Source organism: Paramacrobiotus metropolitanus, unplaced genomic scaffold, assembly GCF_019649055.1.
Source record: "Paramacrobiotus metropolitanus isolate TYO unplaced genomic scaffold, Prichtersi_v1.0 Parri_scaffold0000033, whole genome shotgun sequence".
Classification (NCBI taxonomy): domain Eukaryota; kingdom Metazoa; phylum Tardigrada; class Eutardigrada; order Parachela; family Macrobiotidae; genus Paramacrobiotus; species Paramacrobiotus metropolitanus.
Genome location: NW_026570253.1, coordinates 1,171,404 through 1,198,781, shown reverse-complemented (window position 1 = coordinate 1,198,781; position 27,378 = coordinate 1,171,404). Strand labels below are relative to the sequence as shown.

The 27,378-nt window shown below is 42.0% G+C and overlaps 5 protein-coding genes across 15 annotated transcripts; 3 read left to right on the top strand and 2 right to left on the bottom strand.

The window, feature by feature from the left end:
- Window positions 1-5: 5 nt before the first annotated feature.
- Window positions 6-6,721, bottom strand: LOC129589191 (glycogen phosphorylase-like). Of its 3 annotated transcripts, none has more exons than XM_055483764.1 (10): window positions 6,665-6,721; window positions 5,685-5,954; window positions 3,908-4,324; window positions 3,473-3,636; window positions 2,918-3,354; window positions 2,062-2,558; window positions 1,321-1,739; window positions 888-1,022; window positions 677-805; window positions 6-560 (listed from the first exon to the last, which is right to left on the bottom strand). In XM_055483764.1, exons 2-10 carry the CDS (start codon window positions 5,925-5,927, stop codon window positions 416-418), a joined length of 2,586 nt encoding a protein of 861 aa, XP_055339739.1. In that variant the 5' UTR covers window positions 5,928-5,954; window positions 6,665-6,721; the 3' UTR covers window positions 6-415. The 3 variants fall into 3 exon arrangements, with proteins under 3 accessions (XP_055339739.1, XP_055339741.1, XP_055339738.1); XM_055483766.1 differs by lacking the exon at window positions 6,665-6,721 and adding an exon at window positions 6,100-6,116; XM_055483763.1 differs by lacking the exon at window positions 6,665-6,721 and having other exon boundaries at window positions 5,685-6,197.
- Window positions 6,412-10,264, top strand: LOC129589193 (uncharacterized). Of its 4 annotated transcripts, XM_055483772.1 has the most exons (11): window positions 6,412-6,500; window positions 6,797-6,867; window positions 7,196-7,300; window positions 7,444-7,516; window positions 7,694-7,758; window positions 7,838-8,008; window positions 8,117-8,147; window positions 8,255-8,479; window positions 8,887-9,194; window positions 9,307-9,435; window positions 9,500-10,259. In XM_055483772.1, exons 4-11 carry the CDS (start codon window positions 7,480-7,482, stop codon window positions 9,641-9,643), a joined length of 1,110 nt encoding a protein of 369 aa, XP_055339747.1. In that variant the 5' UTR covers window positions 6,412-6,500; window positions 6,797-6,867; window positions 7,196-7,300; window positions 7,444-7,479; the 3' UTR covers window positions 9,644-10,259. The 4 variants fall into 4 exon arrangements, with proteins under 4 accessions (XP_055339747.1, XP_055339744.1, XP_055339746.1 ...); XM_055483769.1 differs by lacking the exon at window positions 6,412-6,500 and having other exon boundaries at window positions 6,508-6,867; window positions 9,307-9,369; window positions 9,500-10,264; XM_055483771.1 differs by lacking the exon at window positions 6,412-6,500 and having other exon boundaries at window positions 6,508-6,867; window positions 9,307-9,400; window positions 9,500-10,263.
- Window positions 9,839-13,240, bottom strand: LOC129589192 (phosphoglucomutase-1-like). Its single transcript, XM_055483767.1, has 9 exons — window positions 12,791-13,240; window positions 12,564-12,726; window positions 11,718-11,996; window positions 11,424-11,614; window positions 11,052-11,206; window positions 10,861-10,992; window positions 10,648-10,770; window positions 10,396-10,579; window positions 9,839-10,274 (listed from the first exon to the last, which is right to left on the bottom strand). Exons 1-9 carry the CDS (start codon window positions 13,040-13,042, stop codon window positions 10,050-10,052), a joined length of 1,704 nt encoding a protein of 567 aa, XP_055339742.1. The 5' UTR covers window positions 13,043-13,240; the 3' UTR covers window positions 9,839-10,049.
- Window positions 13,241-13,435: 195 nt separating this feature from the next.
- LOC129589004 (thyrotropin-releasing hormone receptor-like) lies at window positions 13,436-21,879 on the top strand. Of its 5 annotated transcripts, none has more exons than XR_008690554.1 (7): window positions 13,436-13,821; window positions 13,903-14,068; window positions 14,401-14,522; window positions 14,713-14,887; window positions 14,952-15,188; window positions 15,688-17,226; window positions 17,322-17,439. XR_008690554.1 is itself a non-coding variant. In XM_055483455.1 (6 exons), the coding sequence occupies exons 2-6, from the start codon at window positions 17,327-17,329 to the stop codon at window positions 20,686-20,688; spliced, it is 1,440 nt and encodes a 479-aa protein (XP_055339430.1). In that variant the 5' UTR covers window positions 15,838-17,026; window positions 17,322-17,326; the 3' UTR covers window positions 20,689-21,879. The 5 variants fall into 5 exon arrangements, 3 of the variants coding, with proteins under 3 accessions (XP_055339430.1, XP_055339429.1, XP_055339428.1); XR_008690555.1 differs by having other exon boundaries at window positions 13,438-13,821; window positions 14,785-14,887; window positions 17,322-17,435; XM_055483455.1 differs by lacking the exons at window positions 13,436-13,821; window positions 13,903-14,068; window positions 14,401-14,522; window positions 14,713-14,887; window positions 14,952-15,188 and adding exons at window positions 18,528-18,682; window positions 18,957-19,521; window positions 20,053-20,287; window positions 20,486-21,879 and having other exon boundaries at window positions 15,838-17,026; window positions 17,322-17,608.
- A 1,725-nt stretch (window positions 21,880-23,604) lies between these two features.
- LOC129589002 (trifunctional enzyme subunit beta, mitochondrial-like) lies at window positions 23,605-26,909 on the top strand. Of its 2 annotated transcripts, none has more exons than XM_055483451.1 (5): window positions 23,605-23,831; window positions 24,064-24,532; window positions 25,237-25,679; window positions 25,835-26,414; window positions 26,620-26,909. In XM_055483451.1, the coding sequence occupies exons 2-5, from the start codon at window positions 24,109-24,111 to the stop codon at window positions 26,664-26,666; spliced, it is 1,494 nt and encodes a 497-aa protein (XP_055339426.1). In that variant the 5' UTR covers window positions 23,605-23,831; window positions 24,064-24,108; the 3' UTR covers window positions 26,667-26,909. The 2 variants fall into 2 exon arrangements, with proteins under 2 accessions (XP_055339426.1, XP_055339427.1); XM_055483452.1 differs by having other exon boundaries at window positions 23,605-23,835.
- The last annotated feature ends 469 nt before the right edge of the window (window positions 26,910-27,378 follow it).

The following is a 27,378-nucleotide window of genomic DNA, read 5'->3' as shown; positions in this document are numbered from 1 at the left end:
ACTGATCATCATTTTTTGGCTTTATTTCGCAAATCACTTACAATTTTTAAGTGCATGCGTTCCACTTATACAGTAATATTATTAGGAACGAAAAGGACGACAAAAGCAGACTTTTATCAGCCAGCAATATTTCTCACGGCAATTTGCAATACGAGAAAAAAATATCCAAGAGCAACGACAATACGGTCTCTACTAAGACATATCCACAAATTTTATCACACTTAGCAAACATAACGCAGATATATATGTAAACCAGCGTACGTTACATTCGTTCAAGCTCCAAAACAAGGGATTTTGATTAGCTCATAGACCACAACCTTTCTTTACTCGCGAAGCACTTCATTTAACGCAGCAAAAAAATCAAAAAGAAATATAATTCTCCCCAAGCTAGCGTGGATCTGGAAGCGCCAGTCCGTTAAGCATTCGCATCGCCGGCTGCTTTGGCATTCTGCTGCTTGGCCATAGTTGGCTCGAACATTGGCTCATGTGGAGCCGGTAAACGTGCGAAACTCGGCTCAACTCCCCAGATCTCACGAGCATACTGCGCAATGGTGCGATCACTAAAAATACAGAGTACTGAAAATAATGATGCCACTTTCTTGCATTTTTCGTATTTGGATCGATACTTTGAAAGTATCTTTTTGTTTCTGTTGTAAAATGTATATACAAAACTTACGTGCTGAATTTTCCACTGGATGCAATATTCATTAAACTCATTCGCGCCCACACCAGCGGGTCAGCGTATGCTTCATTAACGCGCTCTTGGCATTTCATATAATCATCATAGTCGGCAAGAGTACAAAACCTGCAGGAGAAATTTATGAAGACAATCCGCCAATTTACCAGTAAAAGCGCAATTACAGAATGATGGTAACGCAAAACATTACCGGTCATATTTCAGCAGAACATCCACAACATCATGAAATAATTCCGGGCGATTAGGTGAAAAATATCCACTCCGGATCTGATCGATGGCTAACTTCAGCTCTGGATTGCGGTTATAGTACTCATATGGATTATACCTGCAGAATTGTAGCGATAATAAAATGAAAAAGTGCGTCAACGAAAAACCGTCGACATTTGCAGTTCAGAAGCTATAAACACAAAAGGACGCCTAACAGTGGCTAACACCAGTCCCAGATAATTTTCACTTGAATGATTGGCACATTGTTTTGTAATTTGTATGGACAAACAAAAACTGTTTTTGAAATATTACCAGCTAAAAATAAATAATTAATCTATTTTGCACTTAATGGGAAAAAAATGCTTAATGGAACAAATTTATTACATAATTGCACGAGTATTTCCAACAATTATTACCCGCGACGCCAAAGGGCTGCCACTTCATCCACAGTCATGCCGAACAGAAAGAAGTTCTCCACGCCCATCTCTTCGCGCATCTCTACGTTGGCTCCGTCCAGTGTGCCGATGGTCATTGCACCGTTCAGCTGGAACTTCATGTTGCCGGTTCCTGACGCTTCCGTTCCGGCCAGCGAGATTTGCTCGCTCAGGTCTGCTGCCGGGATAATTTTCTCGGCTAAGCTCACGCGGTAATTCTCCAGAAAGATCACTTTCAAGCGGTCCCCAATAATGGGATCATTGTTGACAATACGTCCAATAGCGCAGATCAGTTTAATCGTCTGTTTGGCCATGTGATAGCCAGGAGCGGCTTTGCCGCCAATCATCACCGTGCGCGGTATGAATTTATCACCGGGATTGCGCTTGATGCGGTTGTATAACTGCAAAGTGAAAACATAAGATGCCTACTCACATGAATGATCGAATTGTGTACACTTTTAAATGGCGAAATTAATAACGAAAGCTCTACAGTTTACCTAACAATTATCTACACCAGAATTTATTGCCGAAATTCTTTAAGCAACGTAGGTACGTGCATTTCCAAACGTTTCGACTTTTATATACATATGTTGAAAACGAATACAAAACACAGGATAAAAATTAAATCGGTACCGCATGCGCAGTAGACCAAACCAATTGAAAGAGAAATGCGATAAAAACTTTTATAATCGTAATAACAAAATAAATTACTAGCAAATTTACCGTGATAACGTGCAGACAGTTGAGGATCTGTCGTTTGTATTCATGGATTCTCTTGACCTGGATATCGAAAATGGACGCCGGATTCACGTTCACTCCATACTTTTCCTTAATGTGAGTGACTAGTTTGAGCTTATTCTCCTGCTTAAACTGCATCAATCGACGCAGGAACTGCTGATCTCCAATGAACGCCTTCAGCTTCTCCAGCTGATAAAGGTCACGCACCCATTCCTCTCCGATCTTCTCCGTAATTAAATCGGCCAAGGATGGATTACACAATAACAACCAACGACGGGGAGTAATTCCATTGGTTTTATTTTGAAACTTTTGCGGCCACATATCGTAAAAATCCCGAAAGATGGTTGTCTTCAGTAAATCCGAATGCAGAGCAGCTACACCGTTAACAGCGTGAGAACCCACAATGGATAAAAATGCCATGTTGATGCGCTGTTCGCCTTCTTCCTCCACCAGCGACATGCGCCGCATGCGAGCCTCATCACCTGATCAGAAAATTAAATACTGATCGCAGCCTTGCAGGTATTATTAACGGAGTTCATCTTAAGTTGCACAACCGTCGCAAAATCTTCGATTACAGTTCTGTTTAGTATGATCAAAAAGCCGCCGCACTACAGTACCGCCTGATCCTGGAGCATGTCGATCATATCCGTTCGCCTTAACCTTATACGTAAGAATGGTTTCGATAATTTTCGTTTATAAAACGTTTTTTCTTTAAATGATAACTAATAAGCAGACGGTATATGACGTGAAAACCAATAAATATTCTCAACAACATGAAGTAAAGTTTAAAACGCAGTAATGCCGGCTCAGTTTAACTGACCTGCTCAACCGAAGTACTTACCGGGCCAGAGTTTCTGCACCTCCTGTAAGAACAGAAAGTTGATATGGTAGATGATTTCCAAATGTCGCGGTAAGAGATTCTGCAACTGGCTGCATGTCCAGCGTTCCAGCGCTTCCGGCAATACGGTGTGGTTGGTGTACGCACAGGCGCGTACGGTAATGTCGAAGGCGCGCTCCCACGGCAATCCTTCCAGGTCCACCAGAATGCGCATCAGCTCCGGGATGGCCATTGACGGATGCGTATCATTCAGTTGAATAGCAACCTTTTCGGGAAAATTGTCGAAAGACGTCCGCACCGCATCGCGACATCCGAATTTGGCGGATTTGAAACGCCGGACAATGTCCTGCAGCGAAGCGGCCACCATAAAATATTCCTGCTTTAGTCGCAGTTCTTTGCCGGAGAAGAAATTGTCGTTGGGGTACAGCACTCGCGAAATGCTGAAAGAAAATTCTCATCAAAACGACTACTTCATAATCCATTTTGTGTGAACACCTGAAAGTCTGAAACTGCTGTGACTGTGAGTTCAGGAGAACATTTAATTAGGAAAGTACCCACTTTTCAGCGTTATTACGATCCAAAACAGCTTGGATGTAGTCCCCTTCGTTGAAACATTTCAGCTGAAAGTCGTGTGCCGACTTGGCTGACCACAATCGCAACGTGTTGACCGTATTGTTCATGTAGCCGGGAACAGGAATATCGTACGGCATAGCGAAGACCACCTACATTATAAATGACACGGGATAAAATTACATAGTCTATAATATTAACATGACGAAAACTTTTTATTTGCAGAAAAGACTATTCTAGTTATCTACAGATTATTCCTTATAATTCTCATACTCAAGATCATAAAGCGTACTTGCTGGCACCGAAGCTTTCGCCACCTTTGAATTACTCTTCAATGGTCAACTATGCACCAATTACTTGGCATTGCTGCCACATGATTTAGCGCTCTATAAAAAAGTCGACTTTAGGTGTCTGCATTTTTACCTGCGCATCCACCCATCTACAGCCTTTCTCATTCTTCTCCACCCGCCCGTAGAAATTTACCGGCAACATGAATTCCGGGCGCGCTTTCTCCCACGGATTGCCGAAACGCAGCCAGTCATCCGGTTCCTCAATCTGCTCCCCGTCCACGATCTTTTGATCGAAGATACCGTATTCATACCGGATTCCGTAGCCGTAGGCTGCCAAACCCAAAGTGGCCATCGAATCCAGAAAACAAGCTGCCAATCGGCCCAGACCACCGTTACCCAGACCGGCATCGTCTTCCAACTCTTGCAGCTCTTCAATGTCCAGTCCCAACTGGTACAGGGCTTCGTCGCATGCTGACTGGATGCCCAGATTAATCATGGTGTTTTGTAACGCGCGACCCATGTAGTATTCCAGCGATAGGTAGTACACTCGCTACAACAGCAAAAACTCTAATGCGATGGTGCTCATGGCACTTGGTTCACTGGTGAAACAAATTGCGCAGCATTCGAAATTAAAAATGTCTTAAGCGAGTAATTTAATTAAAAGAAAGTCTGGACGAAAGATTACGCATACCGCACAAATGTTTCATGACATAGTACATCAGTCTTTTTTTATGACCTTTGTGGCATCTGAGCATAAGCTGCATGCATCCAAGAATTAAACTGCAAGCCAATCCGTAACTCACAAAAGTAATGAAAGCTGACGGCAAGCGGAAAAGGTTAAAAAAAGCTTTACTTGGCAGTTTGCCCCTTTAGTCGTATCTTTCTTTATTCAATTTAGTTTTATCAAAATAATCACCAAATACCCCGAAGAAAAATACTGTTTAATAAAAAAACAACACAAAAAAAGGAAAATCTTCAATTTTCGGTGCCCATCTACGACGGAGACCGCGTCAAAAAATCGTAAATGCTATATATAACTACAATTTATATACATTGCAAATTAGTATATTTTGCTCGTTTTGTAATGCAGGCAATGTGGAAAAGTTAAGGCGATCCAGCGCTACTTGACCTAACCATAAGTATTAGAAGTATTCAATATGCGTATCTATATTAAAAAATAAATAACTAACACATACTGTTAGCGTTATCCGTATTACATGCTTTCATACATCTTTCATACACCACATACTTTCGTACATTTTCTCCCAGCGAAAGAAACAGCGTTATAATTAAATTGTTTACATCTAATATACATTATGCAGTTCTCTTCCACATACATCACAGCAGTCTGTTGGCGGAAATCATGTACTGTATTGTACAATTGTACTTAGTACGTAACTGTTGCAGTAGCCAGTAGGTGCTTACTGTATTTGAACTGTAGCGTTTAATAGCCTTATTAGCTGTTTGAACAGTCTCATAAACTATTAATTATACTTACTAACTAAAAGAGGAATTACAATAAAAAAGGCGCTCTTGGTACAGTATATGCGTACAGTACATACGCGTAACGCGCCTTTGTAGATTTAGCGCGCCTTTATATCTATAGATAGTCGCGTAGGTACCGTATGTAGTGTCCATTTTTTTACCGTTACCTTGCTGTATTGTTAAAATATGCGGGAATTCGTCAAACAGACACAAATAAATCAAAATAACTGGACATTAATGTATCGTATCTGCACATCATGGTGTAGTAACAAGTGTGCAACAAACTACTTATTACTCCAACATTGTGCATTACATTTTACAATGCATTAAAAAGGCGCATAAATTGACACAGCTGTCGAATTACAACCACTAATACCGGCTTCCATTAAAAAATTGTTCCAAAACTTTATTACTTAATCATTTACCTTAGGATCATGTTCATAGTAGTACTGCTGCGTGCGGATCCACCGACCGACCAAATGATCGCGGACAGTATGGGCCAAAGCAAAGAAGTAATCCCGAGGTGTGGCCACATTGCGATCCTTCACCAGCGTGAAGTGCAGATGCTGATTGAAGGTCTTCTTGATGTTTGATACCGATTCCACTTCGGCAATGCCGCGCACGGAAATCTGTTTCCGCCTCTCCGAATCAGTGGTTGGGGTAGCCATATCTCCAGAGGATTAGTTTCCTGCAAACTATTAGCAAAGACCTGTGAAAAGATCGGCAGAAACTTCTCCTCTAGATCAGAGGTGCATCCAGTAATCCTGCTGCAGTTTTTTGTTCATCCCTTTTGCAGCTGCAGCGCGTATAAAAAAATCGCTGACACTGCAGCGTACATACATACGCAGCCGACATACGCAACACGGCATCCTTCGGTCGCGTTCCGTCAAAGTCACTTGCATGCGCTTTTCCGGTACCATACACTCTGGGATTAAACGCTCGAGAGAAACCAGCATTTCCGAGCGCGCGACTTGCGGATTCGCAGATATTGCCGTACACGTGACGACGGCCGCTGCACCGCCCATGCAAGTGTAGCCGAGCATGCTGCTTGTGACGTCAGCTTCGCAAGTCTATTTCCCACGCACGACTCGAGACTGGTTTTGGCTGCTAGCCTGCTGCTGTATTTTTCCACCATTCAAGTGCTACCGTACACATTAATTTTATGTATGGTACCATGGCTATAATAATGATGGCAATTTGCGATTTTGAAATCTATTTCCGCACGTAATCCTGCTGCCGAAGTACGAGTACTACATATAAATATAAAGAAATTTGTGAAGCAATTTATGAGGTTTTATTTTCTACATAATACGGAAAACTATCTTAACGCAAATTTTTGAAAAGTCAGCCGACAGACGTCGACGACCACAGCAAATTACAGTTCGGGTTTTGCTTTTATATTTACCATCTGCATTGTTTTGCATTCCAATTGGTTTCGTTAGTGTAGTAACAATTGATTGTCCGGACATTATGCAATACTGTAACTGAAACAACATGAGTGCGCCTGGAATAAATAAAAGGAATACTCTTATACTAGGATGCAGTGGAAGTGTAGCATGCATAAAAATTCCGGAAATTGTGGATCTCATACGAGCATGTTTCCCCAGGGTAACTGTTTCTATCACATATAAACTGTGAAACAGAAAAACTGTAACTGTAAAGAAACAGTTTATATGTGAAAGAAACAATTTTTAATCACGAAGATGCTAGCTGTTATTCTGAATATCATTAATTTTAAAGCGGATGATTATAGAAGAGAAATCTGCAAAGCTAAATCTAACGCGCTGCTTATTGTAAACGTACCTAGCAAAAAAGTCATGGATGATGTCTGCAAGTTTGTACACTGTACCTGTATTACAGTAACGCTTTCATGAAAAGTTCTATCGTCTATGCAGCATGCTTGTTCACGAATACGATAAAATATTGTATCTTTTAGCTGGAAATAGTTGTAATCCCGACCACACACGCTAGCCACTTCCTCCCTAAAGACGGAAATGGTCGTGTATGCCTGTTTTCGCAGCAGGATCGGGTTCAGATTCTGGTAATAACTGATGAATGGAATTTATAATGCACAGCTGCAACCTTCAAAGTTAAACTCGTCCAGTACATACGTTAAGAAATTTCATCAATTTATTATGATATTTTAAAAAAGAAAAATTATTACGATCCATCTTTCTCCCGTAGGATCCCTGCCAGTCGAATACAAATTTTGCCGGTCTCATGGAAACTGTAGTGGCATTCCTTATTGCACCTTTAGGCAAGCGTATTACGTAGATTCATCATATTTTGTCAAGTTGTTATAGTTTTTTTACGCGTTGTTCAATTTATTGATTTGTTAGTGTTTGGATAACGTAACGTTTCCCTATCACAAAATATGTATGAGGTTAACCAGTCATCTTTTTAATTATTGTCTTTTACGCGTTGTTGTGTGCAGGAGCCAACCTTATGGCCAAACTGGCCAATCCGTCTTTTCTTCAGTCAGCCAATCCATCGAATCTGGTACAAAATTTTAATCGCTCCCAAATTAAGGTTGTTTGGGTTGAGGAATTGAGCGATTGTTTTATCGCAAATTTTCCAGGAGCTAGCGGTGGTGCGATTCCTTTTGCACAGGCAAGAAACACCGGTGCCTTTTCTTTTGGCTGCAGCCATGAACTCCATGATGTGGAATTCTGTTGTTACTGAAAATAATCTCCGGGAAATTCGTTCTCTCTATGGATCGGGTCGGAACTGCGTTGTTTTCATACCGACGGTAATCTTGTTTTTTGATAAAGTACAAATAATAAAAAAAAACTTCTCCATTAAATATTGTAAATCAGGTTGACGATTTGCTGCAATTAACATCATCTACACATTTCAGGTGGATAAACCATCCATGTGCGGAGAAACAGGTACCGAGCCGACTGCACACCAAGCAAGTTGCAATTCATTTGTTCGTTGGCTTGCTTTTTTTGCCGCGGCTGTTTACGCACACGGCATTCCCTAGCTTCGTTTTCAGGCTTCGGACCGATGGCTTCTCCACCAGATATCGTAGAATATTTGCAGAATACTTTTATTGGAAGCACCGTGAGTGACCGCCGGGATATTATTGTTGTGCCTGTTCCTAAAAATTACGATTTTACCGGAAAAATGAGTATTCTGGACGAGGGATGGTCATCCCAAAAGGCGTGTTCACATGACGCTTTTAATTACCGATTCGATCTTTGTGACCTTGTGACCCGAGGTAATCGACCGAACGCAAGCGTAGGTCCTGTAATGCACCCAAAAGCAGGAAGTGTCTGGCAGTCCGCTTTAAGGGAATGAGAAATCGCGTTTTAAGCATGTCCGCTGCCTACTACTACAGTACTATACATAGCTACGTACCTATACTAGTATAATTATATTAATTAAAAGTATACTAGTAGTGCCTGTTTTATTTGACAATACTCTACCTGTGTGTCGGTTCATATGTCCTAATACACATTACACTGATTACAGTGCATTTTCCTGTGCAGTTACTAGTGAAAACATGTACCGGAAAGGGTAATTCGGCTACAGAAGTATACTCCAGCCTTAAAAAACCTGCCCTAAGGAAACCGAAGAAAGACATTGCAGACAGAGCTCAGTACAGTTTAATTCAATATTTTGCAGAATCCCTCAATGTATTATTGAGTGCCGACATTGAGTCCTCATTACAGCTTGCTGTAAACAGTCCGGAAAAATTCGAATGCGATACGAAACAGCGCTTTGTCGATGCATTTATGGCTGATCTGCGAAAGTGTTCCATGCAGTGTCAGCATTCTGACAATGGGGAAATTCAGTCGGTTGAGAAACAAGTACCGCGTTACAATATCAAATACATAACTTCCGACAGCGTGCAAAAATTATCACCGGAAGTACGGCAGGTTGATCAAACGGTACTGGATCAACAGTCTTTTTCGGACTGGGATGAATGGCAGGTATCAGTTCAAATCAAAGAATGCACCACCTTTGCTTGTGCCTTGTGCTACAATAAATGAGATTCGTGGTTTTCAGTATTCATACTGACTTGTGTTCCGCTTACTTTTACAGGTTTGGAGCAAACGGGAAGATCCAGTGCTGCATATTCTGTTGCGGCAGTGGGCCGATATTTTGGTATTAGCAAATCCGTCTGCGCTACTGATAAGTAAAATCACAGCTGGAATTTGCGATGATTTGTTGGTAACTTGAAAATTGCTGTGTTGTGTATATCATTTGTCAAGGACTCAAGGTTCTGCCATTGCAGACCTGCGTAATTCGGGCGTGGGATTACAGCAGAGACACAATTTTTCTCTGTTTCACCAAGGCTAGTCATGACCCCTTAAAAGGACATTCTCAGCAGCAGCTACGCGAACTGCAGCAAAGAGGAATTCGAGTTGTCTGGATGTAGTAACGCTGTACAATACAGCAATGCACTCCATCCCCGTTACTGTTATAATTTGCTCGGTTCGGAAAGTTGGTGTGATATTATAGGTCTGTGATTTTGTTTCAGTGTGCGTTTAACTTTCGACGGTTAATTTAAATATACAAATAATATGTATTACTGGAAATAAAACTTTTCAGCGCCATAAACATTCAAACAAACGCTGAAGTCTTGTTTTTTCAAGCAAGTAGTCAATCATTTACTTACTGTAGTTTCAGACCCACAACCGGCAGCGAAGACTATGAATTGTCGACCATCAATTTCAAACCATTAAAGTACTTAGCAAACATGCAATAAAGACAGAACATGATATGAGACTGAGCTAAACAAATTAACTTTTGCCTATGTAATTCGTGTCATACATAACTTTCTTCTATGTAATCACCGTAGGTGCATCACGACCGGTAAAGTGAGTTAGTTTCGACATTGCCAGTGCCACATTGATCAATGGTTTCAGTATGAATCCGGCGTCCATTTTTTGCTTCACTTGGTCTGGTTCGTAGCAATCGCCGTAAAGGCGAATAGTAGATCCTGTACTTCCGGTACCACTGATGCGGAAGACGATACGTGAGCCGTCTTTGAAAACGACACGGATACCCTGCAAAGCATTCGAAAAAATAATGCCATCGATATTCTGAAAACTGAACTCGCTCCATTGGCGATGATCTGGTACAGTATTTTAAAAACGAAAACCTTTGAACGAAAATGTACTAATTTACCTGATTCTCACTGACAGATCCGTCCACCGGATCCTTATATGAAAAATTATCCGCCTTAGCCACAGTAAAAGTTTTGTCGCCGTCGGCGTAGCTTTTTCCAGTCAGCGCTGGATCCTTCACAAGCGCATTCAAATGATCCATCATCGCTTTTGCGCCGGCATCTTCGCAGTTTTCGTAATCATATCTATCAAACAGCCGTTGTTTCATTTAAAAAAATACGAAGCAGAAGAGCCACTTTACGGAAATATTTACCGAGTGAAAAAGTTTCGTCCAAATTTAGTCCAGTGGTCGACGACAATCGATTCCACGCTTTCGCCGGGTTTGTTAGCCAGGATCGACAACCACGCTATGGCAGTCCATACTCCATCTTTTTCACTATGAAAAACGCATACAACAAATCGCGTGGAAAAAGGAAAAAATTTAAATATTGTTAATTCATCTTTCTACAAGCTTCACTGAACGTACCGAATGTGGTCAGAGCCAGTGCCAAAACTTTCTTCTCCGCACAGCGAAAGCCGGCCCGCGTCCATCAGATTTCCGAAATACTTCCATCCAGTGGGCACTTCGAAAAATTCTTTAGCCATGGACTCGGACACACTAAAAAAGTCGGCAGTATTTGCTTTGTACCTAATGCATTCAAATAAATTTTAATTTACCGGTCAATCGCTCCAGCTGTAGGCATACTGCGCGCAAATCCTTTCAATCCATTCTTTTGAAAATATGGAATAAAGTGAGCATTGGCAGCCAACACGGCTAGAGAATCCGAAGGAGTTACGAAAAAGCCATTCTTCCCAAGAATCATATTGCGATCCTATGGGAAAAACCAGGCCATCAAAAAACAACTAAAAATTTGTGTTTGTCATTGCTGTTAGAAAATTAACTTGGCTGAATTTTGTTTATCTGCAATCAAGTGGCATTTGTAAATGCAACATTAAACGATTGAGCAAACTGTTGCATATAAGTACGATAAACTGGCGCGTCCGTAATTATGGTATACTGCACTAACTGCAATGCGGCGTACTACTTACACCATCGCCATCGAATGCAGCTCCAAAATCATAAATGCCCTCTTTCATTTTCTCCACCAACTTATGCGCATATGTCAGATTGGGATCCGGATGCTCGCCGCCGAAATCCGGCAGAGGTTCCGCATTAGACGCACTGCTTTCCGGTGCACTCAATTCCATACAGAAAATGCGTCGCACATACGGGCCGGTAACTAACCCCATAACACTCTTACGTCAAATGTCAATTACATATTAATGTTCATCTCCACTATGTAAAGAAGATTAGTAAACGCTAGCTCGGCAATCTGAACTTACCACCATGCAGTGAATCGAAAAACACCTGAAAAGGTGCCGGGTGTGGTCCAGTGCCCTGGAGAAGTTCGCGAATCTTGTTAAAGTCAAACAGTTCTCGCATGAGTGCCGCGTAGTCCGCCACCGAGTCGATAATCTCCACTTCGAACGGCAAACCCTCCACCAAGAACTTCTGCGTTCCCAGTCGCTCCAGTTCGACATTGAGATTATTGACCATGTTGTACGCACGAATCGTTTTGGTGTATTCGTAGATTTTATTTGTGAATCCATCGGGAGCAGGCCCTGTCCACCATACAGTACAAAATGACGCGAAAAAACCGTAAACTCTAATTTTATTCACACATATAGCTGCACCAGAAAATGACCAGTCAAAGACTAACAGTAATATTTTAATCGTGTTATGCATCGAATATTTTTATCTTTGCATGCGCAAGCTCGAATACCGGTAAGGCGGTAACCAAAATTTGACATAATTTCAAAACCCGCAGAAAACTTTGCGTGCTAAATGCTGAACAGGTTGCGGAAATCGATGTTCCTCATTAGGAGTAGGCGGGAATAGCTATCAGTTATTAAAACAACGCACGTACTGTGCAATCAATATGTTACTATGAATCGTAATACTTCAAATTATTTGATACTTATAAATCAATCTCATTAAAAACTAAAACATCACAGCATCTCCTAACGACATAATATCAGCATAAGAGGTAAGTGGTAAGAAAGCAATCAATTTTCCGTCTGATGACTTATAGTACTCGGTATTGGTATTTCAATGATAAATGTCAATATTTCATGAAGTTTAACACACCGATATTTTCACAGCCGGCACTCAGCAGCACCCAGGCTTACCTCCGTTAGATATATTGTACTTGATGCCAAAGTCCGCATTCGGGCCGCCGGGATTGTGAGAAGCCGTCAGGATGATCCCACCTAAAGCCTTCGTCTTGCGAATCAAATTTGAAACAGCGGGCGTTGAAAAGATCCCATTCTGCCCAATTATCAGTTTCCCGACCTAACGAATAAACCCCCCATCACTGCACGCTGTACTATAGTGCGTACAAGTTGCATTTGATCACCTTGTGGGCTGCGCAAATCTTTGCGATAATCCGAACGGCATCCTGGCAATAATATCGCCCATCCCCACCAACAATCAACAGCGCTCCGTCCAATTTGGCCGATGCGGCCACTGTGGAGATAATGCTCTGGACAAAGTTCTCCGTGTAGTTGGGTTTCTGGAACTCCTTGACTGTCTTCCGCAATCCGCTGGTGCCTGGTTTCTGGCCTTGGTACGGCTCTGTTGCAATAGTGTTAATTTGCAATACTTCCATTTTGTATCCTTCTTTCTTCCGTACAACAACTGCTAAGGTTGCAATCGCAAGGATATTTTCTTGAAACAATAATAGAGCCTTAGCAAAGATTCACCTCTGTTATGGGAATTCCCATAAAAACAATGACTTGCTGGTTACTGGTGTTATAAAATGATTGCTGCAAATCTTTTAAAAATAAATATTCACATTAGAGTGATTAGATATACTGTACATATACATAATCAGCCCATCAGCTGTTGATGTTGCTGATTGTGTGTGCTCCCAGGGATTTCTATGGCATGCCATCACGCCTTATTACGCCGTCGTGCTTCGTACGGCCTTTCTCAGCTGTGGCAGTCGGCATACCATACAGCTAGGACTGATACGCTTTCTACGAGCACCCTTTTGTACGAGATCTCATTGTAGCAGCTTTTCTTCCTTTCACTGTTTCACAGTTTGAAGCAGGAAGCTGATCGGTTAGAGTTTTGGAAAAAATTGTTTGATCTGCTGTTTCATAATGCCGGGATTTTGTGTTAATTTAATTCCGAAACTCCGTTACGATAATATGGATCTGGAGTTTTAAACGTTCTCATCAACACCATGGCGGATCAAGCGAGAACGCATTTGCAGAACGCTCAGATATCCATCGACAAAGTCACATCCGCAGTGAACCGCTGCAACATCAATCTCGAAGATGTTCGCGACATGGTCGAATTCTCCGCAGACCAGGACAGCGACGATGCTCAGCAGCTGGGCCTGGGTTTCCAGCAAGCATTGTTGAATTTGGAATCTGATTTCGTGTACGAACCTATCGTTTGTCGAACAATACATGGCTCGTAAATTGTAATGAGTAATGACCATGTTTATCTTATGTTTGACAGGAATCTCCAGGATGTCGTCGATGATCTGCCTTCTCAGGTATCCAGCCTGGGCATGGCTTCGTTTTTGACTTCTCTATCTGCGCTGCCACCCAGTGGCCAAGAAGTAAACAAAGAGTACGCCAACATGTACGAGCAGCTCATTTCTGCTTATTCGTCCCACGATCGGGTAAGTTTCTGACCAGGTGAGTACTTGCAAGTTCCGTTTTTTTTTAAAATTTACTGCATAGCCTCTGGGAAAAAATCTAAGCGGCTCCCTGTTTTTGTGGTGGATACTTACCGTCTTTTTGCGACCGTTAAACGCAAGCCTGTCGGTTTTCAAAGTTGTTTTTGGGCTTCTTATCTTTGCTTACCATGGTTAGTTCCTCAAGTTTGGTTTACACACGCGTATACGTTGTATGGAAATCAAAATATATGAACAGTTCGGCCAAGACTAAAAGACTGCGAACATTTGTTTTCCGTAATGGTGGTAGCGCTTGCAAGCGGTCTTTTTAATTACAGTTTCGCGAATACTCTGCAGCCGCTTGGAACTACATTAGCCAAGCGTGGTGGAGAAAGTCGTTCAATCGCCCTCTCGCCGTTCCCCGAGTGTCTTCAAGTAGAGCCTTCTACATGGATGAAAGGTGAAAACGCTCATTAGTTAATTATTGTGTTCGTGTTGCCGCGTATTTGTGGCAGGATTGCAGTTTGCGAATATACAGTAATTCATGGGGCAGCGCCTTCAGTAAATGAACGGTTTCTTCGGTCGGCTTAGTCACATTTTTATTGATTATGGAATTTGCATGTTGTGAATGCTTTAGATGTTTTTCACAGATTTCGGCAGCGATTACACCAGTTACGCAATGTCTGGGTAGACTGGGTTATTATATCGTTCAATAATTTCAGTCTGCATATTCACATCGAGAAATACGTGAAGAATATGGGTGCTGCCTTGCCTGGATTGGCATCTTGGACATACGCTCTTCCTGGAGCAGGAATCGCCATTGAGGTACGATTATGATTATGAAGTGGTGAAGAAAGCGAGATAATACATATATTGGTCTCTTGTGCAGCTTGTTGTCGACAAGATTTTCCGAGTTGTTATCTTGCTCAGAGGACTTATCATCGAAGCGGTGAATGTGCGAGGCGCAGAGGAGTATTTCTACTTGGAAAAGCCCTCTATTCGTCCTGTGGACCTGTGGACGCCGTCCGACTACGAAACCTACAGAGCGGTGGCGGCCAATGCCAACGCAGCGCTCTTGCACTATTATAACCCTTTTCAACCAGATGCAAGCTTCAGATCATATCTGGTAAGCATTTGCAGTTTGTAAGTGCTAACTTAATTTCTTTTCGTCTGCATTCGGTGACTGGCGCGCATGTACGAAAACAGTTTCTTTCAAAAATCTGCTTTCCATTATTTGATCTCCAAAAAGGAAAACGAATTGTTTCATAATGACTAAACTACTTCTTTTAATTTCTTGGTGTTAATTTTGCGCCTGCTAAAATTTATTTGACATACTTTTTTTATTGGAACGTCGATATTGTTTGACTTGATGTGAAGATAATAATACAGATTCTTTTGTCGCTTGACTTAAAATCATTAAATGATAGTCATCTGCTTTTTGATATTACGCATGATGGCTTTCGTTTTTCTAGGGTTTTGTTATAATAGCGATTTCTGGAATTTCGACAATGCCATACTGTTATTATAGTTTTATTACTTGTTACCAGTGGTAGTTCTGTGGAATACGATATTTGTAATGGCGTACTCGTAGCTATTGCACTAAGATTTGAAAATCCGGTTTGCAGCAATGGTTGAACTCGTTTGCTGGACTGTTCAGCAGTCCATGCCGGAAGTGTGGAAAGTATTTGGACCAGGGTCTGCCGCCGACATGGAGAGACTATAAACGGTTCGATCCCTTTCACGACACGTGTCGTAGCGTTGCCGTTACGCCGATTTAGGGGTATCTGTTGTCCACGCTTGAACACGGAGAATTCATTCAGCATTTTGATTTTGCACTAAAGCACAGATAGCATTCACAATGCTCAAGATTCGTCTTCGTGTTACCAGGTGTTCTGTTCTTTCAGTTTTGTAAATGGTGCTCAACTTTGTGATCACCGATCAGTGATGACAAGAGTGATGATAATGTTTTCGTTGAAAATGTGGTATCGTGCAGGCTACAGATATTAATAAGGGGAAACCTAAATGCGTAAATACTTTGAGGTTTGTGCAACTGGATTGAAAGTAATCTCTCTAAAGGTATTTTCTATAGTTTTGGAAATTTTCTATATCGTTCATACGACATAAGAATTGGAATGGTTAATGTTAATAGGACTCACTACTATCCATTAATACAGTCAGCTGTTGAAGATTTCTGTTTAAACGCCTCCAGGAAATCGATTTCGCGTGACCGTAATTAAGAATTTTGCCAGCCGCATGTAATACGAACTGAATGCATGCATCTATACTACTGTGTGATCGATAAATAAGCCAAAATTCATACCGTTAATTAATCACGCAACAGTTTACCGGCTCATCGCGGCGTAAACAGCAGCCGTTTTCAAAGGAAACGTTGCATTACTACTTCCGCCAGTATGGTCTCCTGCACATCCCTGTGCGGCATTCGCAGGTCATTTGTACTTCGAATGCATACATGCATTTTTCGGCACTATATCGAAATATAACCCTCATCCCGTTGACGTTGTTACTAATGCCGCGAAAGGGATGAGATTAACGTGTACTCTAGCTCCGTGAAAGGTGTGGCTCCATTGTGGTGTATTACGCAGCGGAGAGGAGGCTGGAAGTCCCGGTTTGAACGTTCAGTTGTGCGCCTATTCGCTGTACAATATGGATACAGTACGTTCCCATTAAAATGCCGGCACTATGCAATGGAATTTACAGGATTCATTAAACCCGCTGGCGGTGCTGTATTGGTCAGAGTGGAAGGATATTATTATGTAGAGAATCGCTTATTAAGCACGATTGCATGGAAGTAATAGCGCAGTATAAGGTGTAATTCGGCAGTCTGAAGTACTGTTATTAGGGGCTAATTGTCACCTCATCCAGAGGTGTGGAATCGGGCTAATGTGCGCAATTGCAATACCCATTTGCCAATAACTGTGAAGCACACGCCAACAATTCATACAGGTTTGTGCAATGCTAGCAAAACCGAGTGCATGTAATTATTTAAACATGTTGTGCAATCACTAAGCTAGTGCTTACCGTCAATTACTAAAATTTAGCTTATATTCAGTATACCAATCTGTATGGTCAGTTGGGCTTTATGTAATTTATTTTTATACCTACCGTACTTATGCAAAAACCCAAATTTGGCGCAATGAAAGACTGTTAGTTTGTTTGTAATTTAACATTCGCTTGCAGCTTCGTACATTATTGTTGCAATACTATTTTTGGTATAGGTGACTTGTGAAATTTTTTTCAGCAATCATGGATCCAACGTTGCGACAAGTGCAGCGGTATTTTGCGGTAGGAATGGAATATTTCGACACTGCCGGTTATTTCCAGATCCAGTACAACCTGAATGCCAGTTACAACAATACCACCGTTGTGGATATCACGCAGGTTGTCGCCGAATTCCCGCTCCATTATCGTGTAATCGCCACGATGGTCCATACGATTATTTTTATCCTGGGAGTTGTAGGAAACCTCGTGCTGGTATTTGTTGCTTACAAAACAAAAGCACTACAAACGCCGACCTACAGATTTCTGGCAAGTATTAAGTCACTATTTCATCATAAACACTGAAGTCTAATTTTTTCTTTTCGGTGAACTTGTACATTATTTAAACAATATTCTGTTGACTCGTAAGATTTTCTCATAAATTCCATCATTTATTCTTTTCGTAATTTATTTGATATACCGATTTGTTACCGGAATAATCAAACATTTAAGGAATTTATAGTGAGCTAGAAATTATTTTTATTCAAACGCTTCTTGTCGACCTGTTGCTGCCATATCTTTAGAAGTATTTTGCAATTATGCGATTTAGAACGATAAAGTACTATCAAATTCATTTGTTATTTCTTTATATGTGCAGTGTGCACAGTACACAGACATTTAATTTGTTAGCATGTTCAGGCATTACATCTATAGAAGAAATATATACTGCGTAATAGAAGCCATTTATTATGTGTAACGTGTTAGTGAAAGACTAAAAGTTAAATAATAATGAACTTAAATTAATGTAAGCTCGAACTACAATACATGCTGGCGGTGCGATCGTGCACATAGTGCCACATACTGTGTACATACTATGCTAAATTGCTAATGCATGTAATTTGCCTCTGCTCATTGCCGCTCCACAACATAGCGGCAGTTCTTTGCTTTGGTGTCAAAAGTCTGCCCATAACTGAAAACGATGTAATTGTACCAAGCCAACAAATGCATTCATGTAAACATTAATAACAAGGCAATAAATATTTTCCTTTTCTATTCGCGTTAGTCTGAACAAGTACTTATAGTCTGCTAAATTTTTACGGTTAAATAAGGTTATACTCAATAATGAAACTTCCACCAGACACAATTGCAAGTAAAGTTATGGAATCCGTTTGTTAACAATTGGTAGAGTGCGTTTTCCATGCTAAGACAGTCTTTGCTTACGCAACGTAATAAAAGTGTTTTAATTTAGATATCTCTGGCGATTGCCGATCTGCTGGTGCTCATAAGTGCAGTACCGGAAGCCTTAATTTTTCATCATGTTGGGAAGCGCTGGGTTGCCGGTCAGATTGCATGCAGTCTCTTCGTCTTCACGAACTTTTTAGGGATCAACGCCGGAAGCATTAGGTAGTGTGTGTGCGGATGTCTCCTCTCAATAAAATACGGATACTTCAGTGTATGCACGTATCTGCAACAGCTGCGCGCCCTTCTTAGAAAATCCCTCGGCAGCAGATTAACATTTAAATTCTTAATCTAATTACTGTACTGGTGCGGGGGCGGGACGCCGTGCGGCAGTTGCTTGCGGTTTTTTAGTTCCACTTTTGTCATTGGTGTTGTAATGTGTAAGAATATGTATAAATAAATTCCACTATCATTCCACTAGGTTGTCGTATTGTTTCAGTATCTTGGCGTTTTCGGTGGAAATGTATGTGGCAATCTGCCGGCCGCTCACCGCTCAAAAATACTGCACCATGCCGCGCACCAATCAAATCATCATGGGCATCTGGCTGTTTGCCGTCCTGTATTGCTGCCCTTGGCTGGGCTTAACCGAAGTCCGCACGGATTTGCATCTTCCCGATCGGAAGCAGTGCGATTTTCGCTTATCAAAAGAACAATATTTTTACTACTTCGCCGCAGATCTCTGTTTATTCTACATTGCCCCGCTGCTGATTGCCGCGGTGATCTACACACGGATCGTCATAGTGCTGTATAAGAGCGTTAGGACGTATGAGCGGGAAAGTCGCAGTAGTGTACGTGTGCATCATCTTCGCGAGAGTGTCGACGGATTGGATGAGGTGGATCAGACCAGCTGCACGGGACCGCCGGCTGCGTACCAGTGCCCTAGAAAATCCGTGACAACCTGCCTTTTACCCAGCACGGATCCCGCCAACGATGAGCTGCAGCGTGCGCAGAATATCCATCGGCGAATGCAGTCCCGAGCGCGCGTAGGTGTAACGACGCGATACGTATGTCTATTAATATAGGCTGTTAAGATCACGTTCGGTTTGATATTTCCATAGCGGAGTGATATTTCATCAGCGACATAAAAAAGTAATTTGAAAACTTCCGGCTTCGGAATAATGGTTGTGGTGTATAGTCTTTATGTGCGAACGCCCAACGCAAATTTCGCCGCGAACAGAAACATTTCAAGTCATATTGAAATCGAAGACATGTGAAAATAGCTAGAGTTGTACGGATTCATTATTACCCTAAGCATCTTCTTGTTAAAAATCGCTTCTGCGCTTTCTGTTCGAAACAAGAGATCTGCAGTAATTATCGTTAATTACACATTTTTGGGTGAAATGTAGTTGTAACCAGTATAACTACTTTTTAAAAGTGTGAAATCAAAGATAATTAATTTTTTTAATACAATGATTTTCCATAGAAGACCTTCAACAAATTTCATTTAATATAGCATTTTTCGAACACGTAGTAGATATTTTATGATCCAAACTGTTGGCGCAATATGTGATTACAATAATTAGCCTTCATTATAGGTTCTGCGAATGCTGATTGTGATTGTCATTTTGTTCGCGATATGTTGGCTGCCGTATCGCGGTTTATTAGTGTACAACACCTTTCTGAAGAAACATTGGCTGAATCTGTGGTACATGTTCTTCGCAAAAACCTTGATTTATTTCAACTCCGCGATGAATCCTTTCCTGTACAGCACCATGAGCAAGCGTTTCCGGCGTGCGGCATGGATGACCTTAACCTGCCGGGTGAATAAATGTACGTGCAATTTAACGTTGACTGAACTTCCGTCGCGCTGTATAATCAACATGCGCGGAAATAAAATGTTCCATCAATGCACCTTTATTGCTTACCTACATCCGTCTGATCGCGTTGAAATAGCTTATAATTAGATTACCAGCATTACGGCTTTAATGTTTGTAGCTGTTGTTTATGATTTGACATTTATTGGTGCAGTGAACAGCGTGGAGGATGCCAACAGCGTCCTTCATGACGATCCCTCGCAGCCCGTCTTTGAAAATGAAACCGTTCCTATGACCAACTACAATCAGCGGGATACCAACAACATCCAGGAAGAATCTACTTCTTCACCGGTGTTCATCGATACCCTGCATCCAGATATACTGATGCGGCGAACGCCGTCAGATACCGCGGTATAAATTTGATGTGATGTCTAAAATCGACACTAATGCATTTCTGCAGCACTGGCACAACTCGTAAAATAATTATTCATTCCAAAACTTTATTGCGGAGTGTCCTAGACGTTTGTCCTAGACGTCATTCATCTGGATTCCGGAGCACTCATGAATTGTGGATGATCATTCATAATCGGTTGGCGTTAAGCGTATTAATCCCGGTTTTTGCAGTTGGGCATTAAAAACTGCTCCAGTGTAATCTGTATACAAATTATTGATACAGTATTAACGATTCAGTTCCTTTTCCAGTAATAACTTCGACGTCTGGTTTTAGTTCCGGCTGTCTACATTAGAACTGTGTGTGAGGTATTTTTTTACGCTGACTACGGACCTGCGGTATCCTCAACAGTGAGCGATAACCACGATTGTATATATGCATAATAATCGATTCAGAGTGGAGTGCATTTATCTGAGTATCCGCAGAAATTTGTCGCCCTGCATCATCGCTATTACCTAGTAATACATGCGTGGCTGCTATTTATCGTTAATCAGGAATATTATTCTTGTGAGATGGAAACTTCAGAAAGCGATATGATGGAGCCCACTGGTTTCCAGAAAGATTGTTCCATGGCACGATAACAATATCAAGGTCTATTTGCGATTAAAAGAAACAACGTTTTCAACAGTACCAATTATAGAAGCAGCGTTACCCCGTTGAATTGCCAAAGAAATATGCACCACCGAAAAGACCGAGATTGTTTGCACCACCGAAAAGACTACCTTTAAGTAGCCGACCACCGTTCGACTCCCGTGGCGGAAACGATATCCACAGCAGTCGAAGCATGGGAGTCATTTGAAGAGAAAGCCGTGGCATGGACACCTGATAACATAGACACTGAGAAAGTATTTGTCAGAAATTGCACCGAATAACGCAACCATTCTTGAACCCTATTCTGTCTTGCCCTGAGTTGCGCAAGAGAATGGATCTCTGCACTAAAATGAATGAGAATAGTATATTTTGGGTTTGCATGAGAATGGTATATTTTGCGTTTACATCACCTAGTACTTGCTACACAACATTTTTTAAGGTTTTTTACCGAGCAAACTACCGAATATATGTGATCATGACGCATCATCAGTTTAACATTTTATGTCGCTAACGTTTGGCCATTTGCATTTTACAAGCACAAGTTTTGCATAAAATATTAGCAGTCTACTTTTTGCTGATCACATCATTGATCCGTTTAATTTTGACCTTTCCAGATAAACAGGATAAACGGCATATTTTTTGTGACCATGTTGGGCCTTCAATATTGATACATGGCGCATAATACATTGCGTACGGTTGCAAAAAGCAATACCAGTAGTTCGTGTCATGCAATGCATACAATAATTGCATATCGTAGATGCATACTGTAGTGCATGTCGTTTGCAACTTACTACCCAAACGAAGCTGAAAATGCTTCGTACCTGCAGCCGTTATATCTTTCAACACAAACATGACCTGGAATTTATCTCAGGATACTGCAACCGGCAGATTATCGGATGTGCTCCTTTCAGTATCCACCGAAACGCACAGCATCTTTTCAAAATAACAAAAGCGGAGAAAATTTTATCCCGCTCTGAAAGGTCACTGGGTTGCTGACTGCAGAAAATCCTTTTACTAAAAACTTAAGCTCTCGCTTTCGACCACAACCGGTTATTTACCTATTGCGATTTAGGCTGTATATTATATGATGCAGTTTACATGCAGTAACACTTATTTTCTCTGAAGAACCTGCAGTGACTATCGATCGCAGCTTATTGAATCTTTAGATTTCCTGTGACTTATGAAAGCTTAAAAAAAGTGAGAGAGTGCAGAAAAGCACGTAGATCCACAGCGGGGATGGGTAATTCGCCGTGAAGCGATCGGATTGCGTCAAAGTGGTTCCATATTAGTGCCGGCAGCAACCTGCATGACCAAATTCCGTGCTTAATAAAATTAAAAAACGGTGCATGGCCATGGCATTCGCTGTATTGTACTGTACGTAGGTAGCTAGGTATTTGCAAGAAGCTTAAGCCTGAAGGTATTGTATATACAATACAGTATAGCCATGGCAAACTAATGGTAAATCTTCGAGTATTTGGTATGCCATCTTATAGCTGTATTCCTGTGGGTCGGAGTGGCGGTTTTCAGATTCACGTAATCCCAAATCCTCAGTTGTCTGGCTTGCCGAAAGAAGCAAAATGGGCAATATTAAATTTTGCGCTGCAGTCTTTGTTGGTATAACTGAAGCAGTTACACGATCATCTCCTCGAGTTCCGAAAAACAAATTACATCCGCAATTATAGTCTCCTTCCGTGCAGTCCTTGTTTCTACAAAATTTGTAGAAACTAAGGACTGCAGGACTGCGGGTAGAATTATCATCATTTGACATTTAATGATGATAATTCTACTGTACAGTGTACAATACTGTTCTGCATTCGCAAACCATAGAGAGTTCCAGATGGTACGAAAAGTAAAGATTAACGATTATGATTATGTTGTACAGCATATTTTGAGATTATTTGTGATAGCTAACTCATGGAGAAATTAAATATTACTAACTAGTGACCTCAGTTTCACTCCCTTTTTCTTGCAACTTCAGCAAGCCGTGCCATTTGTCATAGTATAGAATTATGTACTGTATAAAAAAACTTTTATGTATAAAAAGATTTTTGCAGCTAATTTCTTATACACAAAAGTAAAGCGAACGTACAGGACGAACACAGGCGCAACGGACAACCTATGTACAAATTTGTATATAAAATTTTTGTTTGTTTTATAATAAACAGCCTACTGGTTAGCCCATGTCGATCCGCTACGGGCTCTACGGCCACCGGAAATGCGGCTTTAACAGATGCATGACTCATCACAGTTGCTGACGTCACTTTAAATGAGAATGGGTTTTCGCTAGAAAACTGGCTTTTGGACTGCGACCGAAGTGCACCTCCGAATTCGGGACGAATATTTATTTGTTGTCGGATTATTTTGAGACTGTTTCGGGTTTCCAACTTTTTGTAGTACTTCGTAGTGGAAAAATACAGAAATTTGGAATTGTTTCCATCTTGTGAGAGCGTGTGGCGATACTGGATTGACTGGCATCTTCGCTTCTACAAGCCATCGTTTGTGAGAGGAAGTTTTAATTGTGAGTAAGTTTGCTGACTAGTGAATAGTGACGATCTGGTAAGCTGCTGAGCACTGGAAGATCAACAGCAAGTTGTTGAACTTGAGAATGATGCGACTCAGTTTAACTGCTGACGATTAGTGCAGATTGCATAGTATAGAGACTATAAAGAGCATTAACAGAAAGTTTAGAAGTCAGGCAGGAGATCAGGACTAAACGGGTATCGTGATGACAAAGCTTGCCGATCTTTCAGTTTGCAGTCCCCAGCAGTGTAGCACCAACCATTTTGTCGACCACCATGCATCTGCACCGTGTCCCCCTGATCCTCACCCGCTCCATGGGCACCTCGGCCGTGCGTCTGCAGCCAGCGGCGACCGCGGCCACCCCCGCCGATGCAGGCTGCATGCCCGATGCCAAAGCCAAGCAGCGCTCGGCGTCGCCCAACAGCAAGACGGATGCGCCGCGTCTGCGACAGCCCGCGGGCCCCAAAGTCAAACCCCTCAAGTCCATGCCTAACATTGTGCTGGTGGAGGGCGTGCGGACACCGTTTCTGACAGCGGGCTCGCAGTACAAGAGCCTGATGCCGCACGATCTGGCGCGGCAGGCCATCCACAGTCTGCTGCGGCGGACCAAGTTCCCCAAGGAGGAAATCGACTATGTCATCATGGGCACGGTGATCCAGGAGGCCAAGACGGCCAATATTGCACGGGATGCCGCTCTGGGTATGTTGAACGAAGCGATCTGACTTACTAATCGGAATCCTCATCTGTCTGTGACTACGGGATGCGATTACGGTAGATGGTAATCTTGAATTCAACTTTTATTAAATGAATTTGATTAAATTTGTGGTTGTTCCACGACTATGTTGCATTGTAGAGTAGTGCGCAGCTACTACATAGATTTATGTAAAATGTCGCAAGCTACTTGATATAGGTTTTAGTCCCTGACTTCCTACAATGTTCAGGTAATGCTTAATTTCGAGTAGGTACATACTGCACTGCCTTGCACGAGCTTGGCACAATAACTCAGGAATAACTTGATTACATGGACAGGGCGACGAGCAGCTGTATCTGGCCACTGATATTGTCCGTTGTAGGAAGTCATATGTTATTTTTTATCTTAATTTTAATAGTTTGCGGAGTTAGCAAATTATAAGGTACACTCCTTTACTGGAAATTCATTAAAACCTGCAAAGAACAGTGCCAGGTTATTTTCTAATTCTTGACTCGTTCGTCATTCTGTGTTAACTGCATGGTTGAAAATTGATACTTTACCTGTTCAGTACTCTTTCCAGTAACACCAGCTTGAAAAGCAGTGGAAACATGAACGATTAAATGATTGAGGCCAGCGGTTTTGAGTGGATAGCTGTAATCGTGTGAATTGGTGTTTGAATATCTTCCGAGGGCTTTGTTGTTTTCTCCCACAGGCGCTGGATTATCCGAGCGTACTCCGGCGCACACCGTGACGATGGCCTGCATTTCCAGTAATCAGGCCATCACGACGGCTATGGGCCTGATTGGTAACGGTCAGATGGATGCCATCGTGGCTGGCGGCGTGGATTTTATGTCGGATGTCCCGATTCGCCTGAACCGGAAGATGCGACAAGCTCTGCTGGGATTGAATAAAGCCAAATCCCTCCCGGCCCGCCTGGGCATCTTCTCCAAGTTCTTAAGCCCCTCGGTATGGGCACCGGAATTACCGGCTATCGCTGAATTTACCAGCGGGGAGACCATGGGTCATTCGGCTGACCGCTTGGCGGCGGCGTTCGGCGTGACACGACGGGAATCCGATGAATATGCTCTGCGCTCCCACACATTGGCCGCGGAAGCTACGAAGAAGGGGTATTTACAGGAAATCGAGCCGTACAAGGTGTGTTACATTCTCTGGAATTATAGTTACCATCTTTTTTATTTTGAAAACGTTTTATCTGAAAAAATATAATACATAACATATATATAAGAAAAAAAAACAGCTGCTGAATATGAAAGTTGCAAATGCTGATTTGACTTGAATTTGTTCGGAAGGTTCCGGGTGTTGCGGAAACTGTCACCACCGATAACGGAATTCGCGTGTCTACCATAGAGAAGCTGGGCCAGCTGAAGGCGGCCTTCATTAAGCCCTACGGCACCGTGACCGCCGCCAACGCTTCTTATCTGACTGATGGTGCATCGGCCGCGCTCATCATGTCAGAGGAGGCGGCTCTACGCATGGGCTACAAACCCAAAGCATATCTGCGTCATTTTAGCTACGTGTCCCAGGATCCCGTCGACCAGCTGCTGCTGGGGCCAGCGTATGCGGCGCCTCAGGTGTTGGACAAGACCGGGCTGAGCATTAAGGACATTGACGTATTTGAGTTCCATGAGGCGTTCGCCGGCCAGATTCTTGCCAATGTCAAAGCCATGGATTCCGATTGGTTTGCTCAGAACTACATGGGCCGCAGTCACAAGGTGGGCGCCCCACCCATGGACAAGTTCAATAAGTGGGGTGGGTCGCTGTCCATTGGGCACCCGTTCGGGGCCACTGGAGTACGCTTGGCCACTGTCACAGCCAACAGACTGATTCAAGAGAATGGACGCTATGGTTTGGTGGCTGCTTGTGCTGCTGGTAAGGACTCGCAAATGCTTATATTCTTATTGAGAACTCAGCGTCTTATAAGTATGGGTACAAGTATATCTAACGCCCTTTTATGAACGGCAATCTTTGTAAGTACTTCTTCGCGGTATCGGTATTTGCGAGGTACATTCTTATCCGGCTAGCTGGATTTTTGACCTCATGATACCGTATATTTATTTGTGTTTACTACTTGCAGGCGGATTGGCACATGCTATGCTTATCGAAAGATACCCCGCGAAGTAACGTTGCCGTATAGCCATGGTTTGTTCAATGGCATGCGCTGCAACTGGCGTAACGTAACAGAATTTTACTAAAACGATGTGCAAAATCATTCGTCTTATCTGTACTGTCTGTTACATTTTTGAAATTAAGTAATTATTAATTTATAGCACAAAGAGCTGATTATTCCACTAGAATATGGATGGATGACTTTTAAGTTTATGATGATTTTGGTTTGCGTACAAAATAAATCGCTTTGGATGTTCACTGGTTTCTCAATTAGAAAAAGTTGAGCGAAATTATCAGCCCTTATCTGCTGAGACTGACAGTACTTCTATCGCACGAACTCGTTCGACGTTTATTCGGCAATCAGCAGTAACCTTTAAAGCGACACAAGACAGAATCCGCGGTAACACCGCCGAAAAGGGTTTAAAAACAACCAAAATCATTCTCCAAAGGAATTCGCATTATACATGTACTAGCTCAAAATTATTCTCGTACTTACTGTACTCATTTGCGTGAAGTTATTCTCAGCTCATCATTTAACTACTTATGTTTATCGCATCGATACTTTGCTCGTATGTGCGAACAATCGGAGAAATTTGTCAATATCCGTTGCGTTGCAAAAATGCAGACTGTAAGAAAATACTTCTTAATTGACAATTCTAAACTATAAACTACAGACAAAATATTTTCCTTTGGGTTAAAAAACCGCGTGCAGTTAGCAACACTCATA

Bases quoted from the DNA above. Each gene is read 5' to 3' on its own strand.
- LOC129589191 (XM_055483764.1), bottom strand. From the start codon at position 5,927: ATGGCTACCCCAACCACTGATTCGGAGAGGCGGAAACAGATTTCCGTG. The intron at 1,740-2,061 runs GTAAATTTGCTA...TTCACTTTGCAG, and splicing joins ACTGTCTGCACGTTATCACG to TTATACAACCGCATCAAGCG. The intron at 1,023-1,320 runs GTAATAATTGTT...ACAATTCTGCAG, and splicing joins GCAGCCCTTTGGCGTCGCGG to GTATAATCCATATGAGTACT.
- LOC129589193 (XM_055483768.1), top strand. From the start codon at position 6,754: ATGAGTGCGCCTGGAATAAATAAAAGGAATACTCTTATACTAGGATGC. The intron at 8,009-8,116 runs GTAATCTTGTTT...TACACATTTCAG, and splicing joins GCGTTGTTTTCATACCGACG to GTGGATAAACCATCCATGTG. The intron at 9,195-9,306 runs GTATCAGTTCAA...TTACTTTTACAG, and splicing joins CGGACTGGGATGAATGGCAG to GTTTGGAGCAAACGGGAAGA.
- LOC129589192 (XM_055483767.1), bottom strand. From the start codon at position 13,042: ATGGAAGTATTGCAAATTAACACTATTGCAACAGAGCCGTACCAAGGC. The intron at 11,207-11,423 runs GTAAGTAGTACG...TTTTTCCCATAG, and splicing joins CTGCATTCGATGGCGATGGT to GATCGCAATATGATTCTTGG. The intron at 10,580-10,647 runs GTAAATATTTCC...GCTGTTTGATAG, and splicing joins GGACGAAACTTTTTCACTCG to ATATGATTACGAAAACTGCG.
- LOC129589004 (XM_055483453.1), top strand. From the start codon at position 17,193: ATGCAAAAACCCAAATTTGGCGCAATGAAAGACT. The intron at 17,227-17,321 runs GTTAGTTTGTTT...AATTTTTTTCAG, and splicing joins ATTTGGCGCAATGAAAGACT to CAATCATGGATCCAACGTTG. The intron at 20,288-20,485 runs GTACGTGCAATT...TTATTGGTGCAG, and splicing joins AACCTGCCGGGTGAATAAAT to TGAACAGCGTGGAGGATGCC.
- LOC129589002 (XM_055483451.1), top strand. From the start codon at position 24,109: ATGCATCTGCACCGTGTCCCCCTGATCCTCACCCGCTCCATGGGCACC. The intron at 25,680-25,834 runs GTGTGTTACATT...TTTGTTCGGAAG, and splicing joins AGGAAATCGAGCCGTACAAG to GTTCCGGGTGTTGCGGAAAC. The intron at 26,415-26,619 runs GTAAGGACTCGC...TACTACTTGCAG, and splicing joins GGTGGCTGCTTGTGCTGCTG to GCGGATTGGCACATGCTATG.